The sequence below is a fragment of the Phytophthora infestans genome, genomic scaffold (genome assembly GCF_000142945.1).
Source record: "Phytophthora infestans T30-4 supercont1.30 genomic scaffold, whole genome shotgun sequence".
Taxonomy (NCBI): domain Eukaryota; phylum Oomycota; class Peronosporomycetes; order Peronosporales; family Peronosporaceae; genus Phytophthora; species Phytophthora infestans.
The window spans coordinates 2012768-2025055 of record NW_003303729.1 but is presented as its reverse complement, the minus strand read 5'-3'; the positions used below and the strand labels follow the sequence as shown (position 1 = coordinate 2025055).

Sequence of the window (12288 nt, the reverse complement as noted above, 5' to 3'; positions counted from 1 at the left end):
TCGACGGAGCTCTGCGCTGCGCCGAGCCGAACCAAAATTTGTCAGCAATAAACTGCATAGCAAAATCTACAGGATCTTCTTTCGTAGCACTTCGTTGGCGGCTTCCTCTTCCGCGGTCACGTCGCTACGGTGGATGAGGTATCGAAAGTGCTGGGCCGAGCGGATCTCCATCTCGAAGGACATGAGGAACTTCTTGTCCACAGGGTCGATCAGGTGCAGAATACGGTACTGCTGGTCGCGGTTGGCCTCGAACCACGTGTCGCAGCGGTCGAAGAACAGCACGTTGTTCCATTGCATGGACTCCTTGGAAGCCTTGTCGTAGAACTCCTTGAAGCGGTCAATGTGGATGCACACGTGGTGGCCATCGTACTCGCCCTTGCTGTCCTTCTGGGACTCCTGCTCGTCAAAGACGATCGCTTGCAAGGGACCACAGAACACCGTCGTGCAGTAGAGCTCCACATTGCCTTCCTTCTTAGTGACCACGGTCTTGGCACCCAAGTAGTACTCGAAGAAGCGGGAAATCCCTTGAGCGATACCCGGACGACACGGGTACACCAGGAACGGGAGACCCTGAGCCACACCGGGAACATCGTCCGTAACGGGCAGTGTCTTACCTAGCGACAGGTTAATCGAGTTGTAATTACGCGGCGTGACATTGAGACGCAGCTCGTTACCGTACGGGTCGTTCACCTTAAGGTGGTCGTACTTAGTCGCGTCGAACATCTCGTGCCATTTCTCCTGCGGGTAGTCGATAGTGGTCTCTCCGCCGCGGTTAATGCGCTCGAAAGCGAACTTGGTGCCCTTAAGCTCGTCAGCAATAGACTCGAGGCTCTTCTCGATAGCGTCCAGGTCAGGCACGTAGAGGTAGATAGTGGCATTGATGCACTCGCTCTTGGGCTGGCTCGTGAACAGGTGGAACTGGTGCCGACCGGCATAATTCGCCCAGAAGTGGTAGGCCAGACGAGGATCGCGCGAGCACTGCAGGCCGCGCATGTAGAAAATGTAAACGGGGGACTCCTCCGTACACTTCTCCGTGTTGGACAGGTTGATATGCTCAAGGAACTTGAGGTTGCCCGCGTCCTCGAAGGCCTTGATCACCTCCTCTTTGCTCCACGTTACCTCGCTCATGTTTCTTGGACGAGTGTGTCGGATTACCGTCAATTGTGGAATGATTCTGCAAATGTGTGGCTCCAGTGAATGGCTACATTGAAAAATCTGACAAGCGACCAATCGCAGCACCGCATTTCGACAACGCATTCCGTCGGTGTGGCGCACCCAAAAACACGCAGACGAAATATTTAAGACAACACCTCTCAAACTAAGTACGACCATCACTCTGGGTTGAAGTGAAGGGACGGGCAACGGTTTCCGCACTCGCCAAGATCCCGCGCCGATGGAGCCCAAGTCCGGCAAGCTGCACAAGGTACTGTGCCTTCATGACAAAGCTTTGTGCCCTCCATTGTGCGAACGTGTGTTCCCTTATGCCACCGCAGCTTGGATTGGGCTTGTTTGGTCCCAAATGGACCGAGAAGTGGGTACATCTGGACGGCACGTTGCTCAAATGCTTCCCCATGGCTGTAGAGCAGCAAGTTTTCTCACTCGGCAGCTCGCGTCAGAGCAGCTCGTATGAGCTCACAGACTACAAGCTCGCAGTGGCGGACGAGGTCCGTATATCCCAATACCAAAACAAAAGAGCGTTGAAGTCACATTCTGCGCTTTGATGTAGAAAAAAGTGAACCGCAAGTTTGCCTTCCAACTAGAGACTATAGCGAAGGTAAGTGTTGCAGTATACTGTGTATAATGAGCGGGGCACGACTGAGGAGTATGTGAAGTCGTCGAAGCCAGTGACGTTTGCGTGCTCGTCCGAGAAGGAATTGGCGGAGTGGCGATTCGCACTTACAGTACGTCTGTGTTCTCTACGATGCAAGATGGAGGTATTGAGTATATGTTATCTACATCTTTAGACGCGACTATGTCTTCCATCTGATGCTCCAGTTTCTCCGGTGTAATGATCCTCATCGAACCTTGAGGATGAGAAAGCAGAAATTCACGTCATGTTTGTGTCATCCTAGAATCTCTGAGAAAATTCGTCGGGCGGCAGAAGCCTTCTCTGAGGTAAATTCATTTTATTGAGCTGGAATCACTACTATACAATGTATTGATGTGACATCATTGAAATGGCTGCAGATTGATCCGCGGAACACAGGGAAAATCGATTCAGGAAAGCTCCGTGGTCTTCTTCGAACTATATCCTTTCACACCAGACGATGACGCGTACATGTTTGAACTCTAGATACTATGTGTGGCTCCTTACATCGAAGTTGTTTTGATTTTTTCACATAGGTTGGGAGGGAAAGGACTCGGAGCTTGCACTGATGCAACAACAACTTGATCTCGGTCGCCATGGAGTAATTACTCGAACGAGACTGTTGACCTGGCTTCAGAGTTACTATTGCGCACAAGAAGTGATGAACCGAGTAAAAGCGGAGCGTACTAACAACCAGATTGCTGTCGAAGTAAGCAAACCACCAGAACTGACCGAGAGAACTTCGTCTCGTAGCTCAAGTGCTCGTGTCGCGGCATCAAAACTCTTGATTTGCCAAGTAAAAACGGATTGGGATCAAAGATACAACGATCTCCTGTCTAAAGGCGTATCCACCGATGTGTTAACTACCGGATCTGAGATATCAGGTATTCTAGCGGAGTTTCGCCAAGCTGCCGAGGTAATAGTGAGTGAAATTGTAGCGGAGATGACTTTAGAGGACGCGCACAAGACGTTGCAGCCTCAGAGTCTTGATGATGACGAGGTTTTCGCGACGGATGGCGTTCAGCAGTATAGCGCTCTGCTTCGTGTGATGCTAAAGTTCCAACGGGACGGGTTACTGGTTTACTTGTGCTCTAGCAGCTCATCAAGTGGTGCGGCACGTGAAAAGAAGCAAAATACAGCATCCATAGCAATATTCCATAGAATGGTCGGCCATCAAGTTCGTGCTGCGAGGACAATACATGAAGCCATCGAGGAAACTAAGAACGATCCACAAGCCAGCTCGCAATATATTGCGCTACAGGTTCCCCTTCAGTGTATAGTGGATCATCTTGGGTTCCGAGCCTTCGTTATCGCATCTACCGATTCGGCACTAAAGAGCACGCGTCGGGATTTGGGAAGTCAAGCCAAGAAAAATCGCGTCAAGCGGCTCCAAGACCAGCTCAAACCTGTGTTTGACAATCTCGGACTTCTCACAGACAGCTTACACACTCGAGATGAGGAAAAAGATGCTGCCACAACAATTAGCACGGTCCCTGCCTTCTTTCCTGTCAGCGCTGGGTTTACTGTCGCGATACGAGATGGTGCATCAGTTTTTAAGTTGCAGAATCTGGCTGATCTTATCCCTGCCGATGTATCAAGCGATGACCCTGATTCAATTGCTCGCGAAGCTTTGATGTACAAGATGCGCCCCGAATTCGTTCGAATGCATGGGAACAACTTACCGCTTCACTCCAATACCCATATTTCTATTGAGCAAGAACCCTCTGTGGAGCAACGTGCTTCAACCAGATCTCAACTCGAGGCACAGTTACTTCAGCAATCTGCTATAAGTGCGCAAGAGTGCTTGCACACCGTCATCATCCCGGAATTTGTTGCAGATCTGGAAAGCGGAACGACACAAGTGATCGATAGTAGGTCACTAACGCGAGCGCTGCACGGAGAAGGTATTAATGTGCGCTACTTAGCTTCTTGCTACGAGCTGGCATCACTGAAGCACATTCGTCGTGCTTTGCTCGCCGAGATGGTAGCACGAGCTTGCAAGATTGAGTTCAGAGCATCACTGCGACTGATTCTTCCTGAAGTTACAACATCAATCTTAAGGCAGGCTAAAGCTACAGGAAACAGCGAAAACGGCGACGCCAACGATGGAGATGACAACCGCAGCATTGATCCTGCGACAGCCCGAGCACTTGCGAAGATGGCTCTGCAAGAGCAGGCCTCTCATGTCACGTTGGAGTTTGTCAATCTTGTTTTTGGTACCTCATCTCGTGGCTCGAAAACGTTTTGGGAACGGAGGATTCTACCGCAAGTCTATGCCAAATTCGGCATTTCACAAAAAGCACTGAACTTGGATACCATCATCAGCGAAGACTTGCTTCACATGCCACAGTTGTTTCATGCACTTCAAGCCCAGACGGGCGCTTACTTCAGCGACCACATGAACTACAACTTTAAAGGCGCAGAGCCGATTGCCCTCCAGAACATACAATGCATCAGTCCTCGCACCACGCTGCTTGCTCGAACAACAGCAGCGTGCGAAAGAGTGCTGGAAAGTGCCGACGCCTTCCTGGCAGCGGGAGAACTCAGTAGCGCACTTTCAAGCATCATGTTCCATATCTACATTTTGGAAACAGCTCCAAGTGATGAACGCAACTTGTCGCTGTGTCACTTGTTAACGTGCGCTGCCAACATATCGCTGGCGATGAACTTGCCCGACCAAGCGAAAAAGCTAGCAACGTTAGCGATTGAGGAATCTCCGAGTAATCACGCGGACCTGACACGAGCGTACACAATTCTTATGAAGCTGAAACATGCGTCAAGTGACTTGGCTGGTGCCCAGGAGTGCTTTACTAAGGCTTTAGAGCCTATCCAGTGGCATCTCGGACCAGTTCATCCTCTGCTTTGTGACACATATATGACAATGACCGAAATTCTCGGCGATCTGAGTGATCCGGGGCAAGCCGTAGAAACTCTACAGAGTTGCGTGACACTCGTGCGCGATTGCTTTGGTAAGACTAGTCTTCTTTATGCTGATATAAGACGACAGCAAGGGATGCTGATGCTGGCAGCAAACTCCATCGACGGTGAGGCGGTTATTGGTGTGTTTGAAGATGCTCTCTCCGTGTACGAAAGGCACTTTCAAGATCCCGTGGAAGACGTTTTTGTATACAAAGCGTTTGCAGCGGAATGCTGCTATCTGTTGGCAAATCTACGCACTCAAGTGCTTGGGAGTCAAGCTGCAGAAGCAGCATATGGAATTGCGCTCACAGCTCTTGCTCTTCGTAAAGAAGTGCTTCCAGCCAACCACGAAGAGATAATGAAATCATTCATGCAACTTGGGAGTTTGTCTCGAGAGCTAGGAGAGCATTACCGAGCAGTGGATTACTTCAAACCGGCACTTTATATTCTAAAGACCATCCATGACGACGAACATATCGACCAGATTCGCAGCGTCACCCAAACGATGCTTCAGCTGCATCTTCGAACTCTATCGCATGAAAAGAGCAACGTAAGCTCTCCTTTGTGCTGCTCTTGTATGTTGCACTAACGTGGTTGTGTTGCTTTAACCTTGACAGATCGTCGATAGAACAGCAAAACGATTCGAGCAGCAATGGCCGCGCTTTGCGCTACTGTCTGCAAAAATGACACCAGAGACGTCTGCCATGCCTGCATCAGACGATGACACTAGCGAGGAGTCTGCGTTATTGATATTCGTCATGAAGAAGCTCTTCCAGCTCGAGCCAATCGAGTACGTCGACCAGCTCATCGAGAAGACAGACCTCGAGTTCCAAGACTATCGAAAGCAGTACAACCTCAACTTCGCCGGTACGATGCGTCGCAATAATGCAGACACACCATCGCCACAGCGCGCAATGCTTCGTTCTTCAAGCGGTCGATTCGCTTCCTTCTCTGGCGCCGGGACATTTTCGCATCCGGGTTCCCCGCGTGCTCCTCTCTCCCCAATGCGTCACCCCACTCTCTTCCCAGGTTCTCCTCGCGGTCGCACGTCCTTCAACCAACTAGACTGCAACTTTCTTAAAGCCAGCACCGGAGACTTCACCTTTGGCGCCCAACTAGCTGCCATTCTCTTCCTTATCGATCATCCCGCATCCGAGGAAGATACCAAAGTGTAGCCATGTTTCACTTCAACACGTCACTAAACTGAATAATGACAGCACAATTTCTAAATTTCATTTCAATAATGGCGCCGGTGCCAGCCTGGACTCGCGAGTGGCGGCCGCTTGCCAGACAGCTCTGCGCCCATATTAGCGGCAATAACCAGAACCATGAAGAAGAGCAGTCTTCATTCTCCAAAGAGGCGCTCTTCCTGCGTGCTGATCGCGTCGTGGGGCAGCTGTACTCGCACCGATTTGTGGACACTCTACCCCAGGATGTCCATGCTCAAGCCCAAGCGCTTGCTACCAAATTCCGCGTTCATTCGCTCGAGGAGCGAGCCGACAAACTGCTGCAGCTAGCTCCACAATGCGAATATCAAGTGCTTAAGCTTTTGCTGGAGCTAGCGACGTCTCCGACAACTGCCACGGACCAAGAAGTGGCAGTGGATCAAGACACTAAAAGCAGGTGGAATACGGTGTTGCAACAGCAGCAACTTAAAATCCAGCAGGAAAAACTGATGCAGGATCAACTGGTGGAGGAATTGTTCCAGATCTCCACCAATGATGAATGGTATCAAGCTTGGGAGGACAGTGACGAGGACGAGAGCGACTGGGACATGAATAGCGCAGATGGAAGTGCAGTGGAGAGTGAACGAAGTGTAAATGCTGGTCACCGTAACGCCAAGAGACCAACTGAAGCGTTAGAGGACGAGAAAGTGACGAGGCAACAACCAGGACGTAGTGAAAGCTCGGAACAAACTTTACGACAAGAAATAGAGAGGAAACGAATGGACTTATCAGTCGAGGAGCTACAGCAGGACGAGATTCTGTGTCGGTATTATCCGGAAGTTAGTATACCGGACATGCCAGTTGATGATGCTGATCCTACGTGTGAGCTGGAGACGAGAAAGCTGATGCCGTTTACGCTGGACCGGCCGTGGTTGCTGTGTGAAGCAGTGGTTACCAGTGCTGAGAGCACAGTAGCAATCAATAATACCGTCCCAAGTAGACTGATCCACGAGGAAACAGTAGTGCGAATGATTTTCGAGGCGTTGCATGGAGTTGACTCGCTATTGTTTGAGTTCCACCCAGTGAGACCTTCGCCGTCGATCTTCAGTTTCGATTTCCAGACGAAAATGGTCAAACGGTCTCGAGATTCATTCAATGTGGCAGTCGGACACCTCTCACCTTTGGCTTTACAGCATATACTGGACACTTTCACGCAAGCAGCGACCGAGCTGCAGACTCTTCGAGATTTTGTCGGGTTTATTCGCCGAGTACGGGATCTGAGTGTGCAGCATAGATGCGTGACGCTGGAGGGCTTGGCTCATGCATTGTCGGATGTCATTAGAAGCTTGACGGACTCAATATGTGACGTAGAACAACAGACAAACACCGTGACAGGGTTGCAAAAAGACGAGTCGACTCCGTGGTCCGGAATAACCCCACGACAGCCTACGTTACTGGGAATTTACGGAGGATTAAAGGAGACTTTCAAGATGATCTCGTGGCTCAAAGGCATCCTGATGGAGTGTTTTAGTGGTCTTTCGGATCGACATTGGCATGAAGTGAAGCGTGCCGAGCAAGCGAAGTGTGTGCTTGATTCACTGTATCGTATCATGGAAGTGGAGTATGTTGAAGGCATAACAGCTGACGAAGCTGCTAGAAACTCAGGTCGCTTAGCACGATGTGATGTGCTGCTACATTTATTTACTGGAGCATTGAGTCCGTACTTGGATTTAATTAACCGGATGGTCTTTGAACGGGGTCACTTTGAGACGATTCCTCTGGATGGAGAGCTGTTCTTCGCATCGACAAGTGCTGGAGCATCTCCAGTACGCGAAAGCCGAAGAAACCGAAGCTTTCGAGAAGGACTGATGCTGCTCGCTCCGTTTCAAGTGAATCGATCTCTAGTCCCGACGTTCCTGGAATCGACGATACCCTTGATGGACGAGGCTTTGGCTAGTCGACAGCTGAAAAACCGGTTTTTGCAGCAACACACGTCAGTGGAATCTGTGAAGAGGCCTGAAGAACTGGGTCTCTCTTTGCACCAATCACTGATGAGGGAACTGGAAACAATGGGGTGTAGACCGAATCGTGGCGTCTTCTCGTTGGTAACGCGGCGCAGTGAAGAAGGCTGTCTTTCCTCCCAGCAAGTATTGGTGGAGTGCGTGCCTTTCAACAGGATTTTGGAGCGATGTCTCACTATACACCTCGAAGAGAAGGTAATACCAATGTCAGTCTATGCTTGTAATGGCTTAAAGGCTTTAACTCGTTTTGTTGTGGATGATACAGTGTCGTAAACTTAATGGCGAGATCACTGATATCTTTCGAGATAAACTGAACTACTTGGGGCACGTGGAAGCGCTTCGAATGTTCGTCCTCATGGAACAGGTCAGTCAATTTCAAATACACTTGTTCAAGTGGGTTATGATGACTTATTTTGATGTTTTCTGCTCTACAGCAAGACGTGTTTAACGTTTTCAGTGAAAGGTTAATCGCGCACATGCAAGAGAATCCTATCGCATGGGCGGACAGTGAGGTAATTAACTCGTTCCATCAGAGTGCAGTGCAAGGAGTGTTCGAGGACAACTCGTTGTCATCCTCCCAGAGGCAAATTGGCGGTCGGTTGTCTGTTGGTGTCGACTTTAACCTGCTGGATAGCGCTACAAGCAGCGCAAGAATCGATATCGCTACACTGAAGTGTATGCACTTCACATTCGCTGCCCAGCAGCCACTTCGAGTGTTTTTTAGCGCGTCGATCATGCAGAAGTACTCGAGGCTTGGAGTTTTCCTCGTCCAAGTGAAATCAGTGGAGTCCGCCCTGGTCAAGGTACGTGGCTTGCGGTGCGTCATTGAGTACGCCGGAGTGACAGACTAACCCATTGCTTCGTGCAGCTCAAGTCTACACTTCGCCATCGTCGCAGCTACTCGTAGTACGTCAAAACGTGCTCATATTTGATCGCTACATGGAGACTCACCATGCTTTCCTTTAGTATTGAGAAGGACATGCGTCAAGTGCTTCTGCAAAGCGCAGACATGCTGCACTACACCAAGAGTTTACTGAGCTATCTGACGAGCCAGGTAGGATACTGTATTGCTTTACTCGTATGGCGTAGTAGCGAGGCTGCTGTATTCACATCTATGCGATGATAACGTTAGGTATCAAGGAAAGGATGGTCTAAATATCGCGATACCCTAAAATGTTCACGAAGGTTGGCAGAGGTAAGGGATTTACTCTTAACGTTTATCACTTTTGATCTGTACTAACATGCTGCCGTTCGAAGATGGATGCAACTCACGAGCAGTATCTCGACTACTTGCTGAACCGGTTCTTTCTTCTCGATAAGGTGTGGAAGCGCGGTTGATTCTGGTTTATTGACTCTGCTTGACATGATATTGTTGTGGATTGTGTAGCACGCGACTGTGATCCAGTACATCTTGACGACTTTCAACCATATTTTGCGCTTCGTCCGACAAGTCGACGCGTTCGTGAGTGCCGTAGATCGAGACGTGCAGAAATATTTTCCTGCTTATTCGGACTTGGATCAACAAGTCGGTAAGGTGCCGAGTGTTCGCTTGCCGGAGCACCCTGATTTCCGCGTTCTTCAGTCCGAAATGGCTAGAAACGCGAAGGAGTTCAAGCGGCAGTCACATTTCCTGGTCGTGATGCTGACAGCCATGCAGAAACATGGCGCGTCTCCTCATGTGAACGAGATCGTGACTCAGCTCAACTACAACTACTTCTACCACCAGCAAGAGACACGATCTCGACCACAACCACAAGATGAACAGCCACGTCCAGTTCAGCAAGTGAGCCAAGCCAAAGCTCCTGCGCTTAATCGATCCGGGTCGTTGCGACCTCCTCCAGCCCCGAAGAAGTTCTCGCGGACTCGATCTGTACAGATGTCATAGCAAACTTAATTATAATCTGTAGATAGTCGATCACACGTAGGTACTTCAAAATGGAGACAGAAATATCTTTCTCTTTGATATTTGATACTGTCAAATTGGATTTTGCGGTGTCAGCTGCATTTCCGTATTCAAATTGTAAGCCTTATAAGATGACTTCAGCTTAAAGAAAGACGTGATACTCTATAATCAATTGCAAAGAGGATGTCTAAAAGTGAGAAAAATTGAGTGCCACAGTTTTCTCGGCTGAAGATAATGAACACTTCACTTCTACTGACCCACCCCAATCCACTTGTAATCACGTCGCATAGAGCACAATGCTGTCGGTCTCGATACAGAAGACGGAGTATCCTTTATTCAATGCACTGGCCGTCGCGAGTCTGCTACTGCTTCTGGTGGTGTGCAATTGACAAGAAACTCCGTCATCCGACTCAAAAGAGATAACCGAATCGGAACCGGGGCGGGCGACAGGAGGCAGCTCAGCCACCTTGGACTCTTCCGGTGCTGCACATCACTCTCAGAGTGTTGACAGGCACTGACATTCACGAATGGATTACGAAAAACTGTGAGCGCTTTGAAGGTCGACTGTTCACTGTGAAAGCTCTGGGGTTACCTGAAATGCTCGTTGTCTCTACTCCTTAGGCGTTTGAGGACGTACTCAAATATCAGTTCATGAACTTTTCTAAGGGACCACACTATATTGAGGACATGAAGGACTTGCTGGGTGACGGCATCTTTGCCGTCGACGGAGTTAAGTGGGCACACCAACGTGACGTAGCTTGTGGCTTGTACCGAACTCAGGAGCTTCGTGACTGCATGACTAAGGCTACCTACCACCCGACACACCAATGCGCTACACGACGTATTGAAGAACGTGTGTGCTAAGAATCGCTCCATGGACTTGTATAAACTGATAAGTTGTTACTCGACCGAAGTGTTTACGGACATGAGCTTCGGAGTGACGATGAATTAATTGTCTACGAGCGAATAAAGAGCTCCGTTCCAAGCAGCTTTTGACCGTGCACAGCGTCTAACCGTTCAACGGTTCGTTCGCCCACGTTGGTTCTGAAAGCTACAGAAGCGATTGGGTATTGGCTCGGAAGATCAGCTCCAACTCGACATTAAGGAGATCGATGCTGCGGTGCTGAGTATCGTCCAACAAGTCCTTGCGAATCGTGCATTAACTCCTGAAGACGGTAGAGCGAAGAACGTCAGTATGTTGTCACTCTTTCTCAATATCCTTGCCAAATCACCAAAGAGCGAGGAGCAGCAATACGACCCCGTGTACCTACGCGACGTTGTCGTCGACTTTCTCGTTGCTGGACGTGACACCACCGCTCAAGCTCTGAGTTGGTTCTTCTACAACGTAAGCCAAAACCCACGAGTGGAGTCCAAACTTCGACGAGAGATTGTAGTGGGGCGACGGTCTTCAGGACCTGACCACGCACTGTGCTGGCGGCCGAGGACGGTCGCAGCAGGAGCTGGCATAGTATAAGACTCAGAGGTCGGAGACTTGGGGCATATACTTAGACGATGATGTAGGAGTAGCTGGAGAGAGTCTCAACTATCTCATTCTGGATTTTGCAGAGTACAATACAAGCAAGAGTTCAAAGGAAGCGCCAGCTTCCCTCGCAAGTGTGCTCAATCGGATCCCACTACAAAGTTAACTTAAGTTTCCAAAGGAAACGACATGAACAACGAAGCAACTACGACGAGTGCAACCGCTGACGCTGCTGCAGCAGCGACGCAGCAGATTGTGGGTGCTGCCGGACCGACCCTGCAGACCACTAGCACGAGTCGAGCACTACGGCCAAGGACAACGGTCGGTTCCTCAACGGAACAAGCGGGTCAAGCCAAGCCAGCGCAGAGCAAGGGCAAGAAACCCGCAATGTAGACGAAAGCATGACACGACGATCTGGAGCTCCACCAGCTCCTAACAGGTCAAGCACTGGATCAATGTCGAGGACTGCGAACCTAAGGCCGGACTACCCCACGGTGGCCCATCCGATCTTTGCGGTCACTGTGGCGCCGAAGGTGGAAGATATCTCGCATGAAGCGCTTGCCCAATGGGTAGATCTACGTCTGGAGTACGAAGAGATCATGAGGGCGCGCTGTGATTCGTCAGGAGAAGACCTGAAGTCCGTCATGCGTTCTGTGAAGAACTCGTTCGACGACAGCTTCCTCGAGACGTTGTGTGAGACAAAATGGGAGAAGACAAAAGATGAACTTACCGATGAGTTTATCTGGAACTGGGTCATGGATACAGTACGAAACTTCAAAAACAAAGCTCTACCAAAAGTTGACGAGTTGTTCCAAGACCAGTTAGTAATGTCAACAACCAAGTCGGATATCGATGCACGAGTTATGGACTACTTCCACCTGTGCAACACGATTGTGAAAATCAATGGATTAGCTACTTTGTTCTCGGATGAGGAAGGTACTAAGAAGAAGTGCAAGGTGCTATTGAATAGCCTGCCTGGAGAATTAAAGAAT

General features: G+C 49.6%; 6 protein-coding genes across 6 annotated transcripts; 5 read left to right on the top strand and 1 right to left on the bottom strand.

Annotated features, from left to right (window-relative positions):
- On the bottom strand, positions 1-1128 carry PITG_14025 (uncharacterized protein; the record flags this gene model as incomplete). Its single annotated transcript, XM_002899628.1, has 1 exon — positions 1-1128. One exon carries the CDS (start codon positions 1126-1128, stop codon positions 67-69), a length of 1062 nt encoding a protein of 353 aa, XP_002899674.1.
- Positions 1129-1393: 265 nt separating this feature from the next.
- PITG_14024 (uncharacterized protein) lies at positions 1394-2009 on the top strand (the record flags this gene model as incomplete). The annotated part of the gene is made up of 5 exons (XM_002899627.1): positions 1394-1423; positions 1494-1664; positions 1727-1774; positions 1833-1901; positions 1965-2009. 5 exons carry the CDS (start codon positions 1394-1396, stop codon positions 2007-2009), a joined length of 363 nt encoding a protein of 120 aa, XP_002899673.1.
- A 366-nt stretch (positions 2010-2375) lies between these two features.
- Positions 2376-5901, top strand: PITG_14023 (uncharacterized protein; the record flags this gene model as incomplete). Its single annotated transcript, XM_002899626.1, has 2 exons — positions 2376-5276; positions 5344-5901. The coding sequence occupies 2 exons, from the start codon at positions 2376-2378 to the stop codon at positions 5899-5901; spliced, it is 3459 nt and encodes a 1152-aa protein (XP_002899672.1).
- Positions 5902-5969: 68 nt separating this feature from the next.
- PITG_14022 (uncharacterized protein) lies at positions 5970-8764 on the top strand (the record flags this gene model as incomplete). Its single annotated transcript, XM_002899625.1, has 8 exons — positions 5970-6599; positions 6795-6842; positions 6906-7226; positions 7305-7885; positions 7949-7968; positions 8020-8108; positions 8179-8277; positions 8348-8764. 8 exons carry the CDS (start codon positions 5970-5972, stop codon positions 8762-8764), a joined length of 2205 nt encoding a protein of 734 aa, XP_002899671.1.
- Positions 8765-8892: 128 nt separating this feature from the next.
- PITG_14021 (uncharacterized protein) lies at positions 8893-9798 on the top strand (the record flags this gene model as incomplete). The annotated part of the gene is made up of 5 exons (XM_002899624.1): positions 8893-8967; positions 9046-9108; positions 9171-9233; positions 9301-9384; positions 9448-9798. 5 exons carry the CDS (start codon positions 8893-8895, stop codon positions 9796-9798), a joined length of 636 nt encoding a protein of 211 aa, XP_002899670.1.
- Positions 9799-10467: 669 nt separating this feature from the next.
- On the top strand, positions 10468-11124 carry PITG_14020 (uncharacterized protein; the record flags this gene model as incomplete). The annotated part of the gene is made up of 5 exons (XM_002899623.1): positions 10468-10550; positions 10621-10753; positions 10823-10843; positions 10904-10991; positions 11054-11124. The coding sequence occupies 5 exons, from the start codon at positions 10468-10470 to the stop codon at positions 11122-11124; spliced, it is 396 nt and encodes a 131-aa protein (XP_002899669.1).
- Between the last annotated feature and the right edge of the window lie 1164 nt (positions 11125-12288).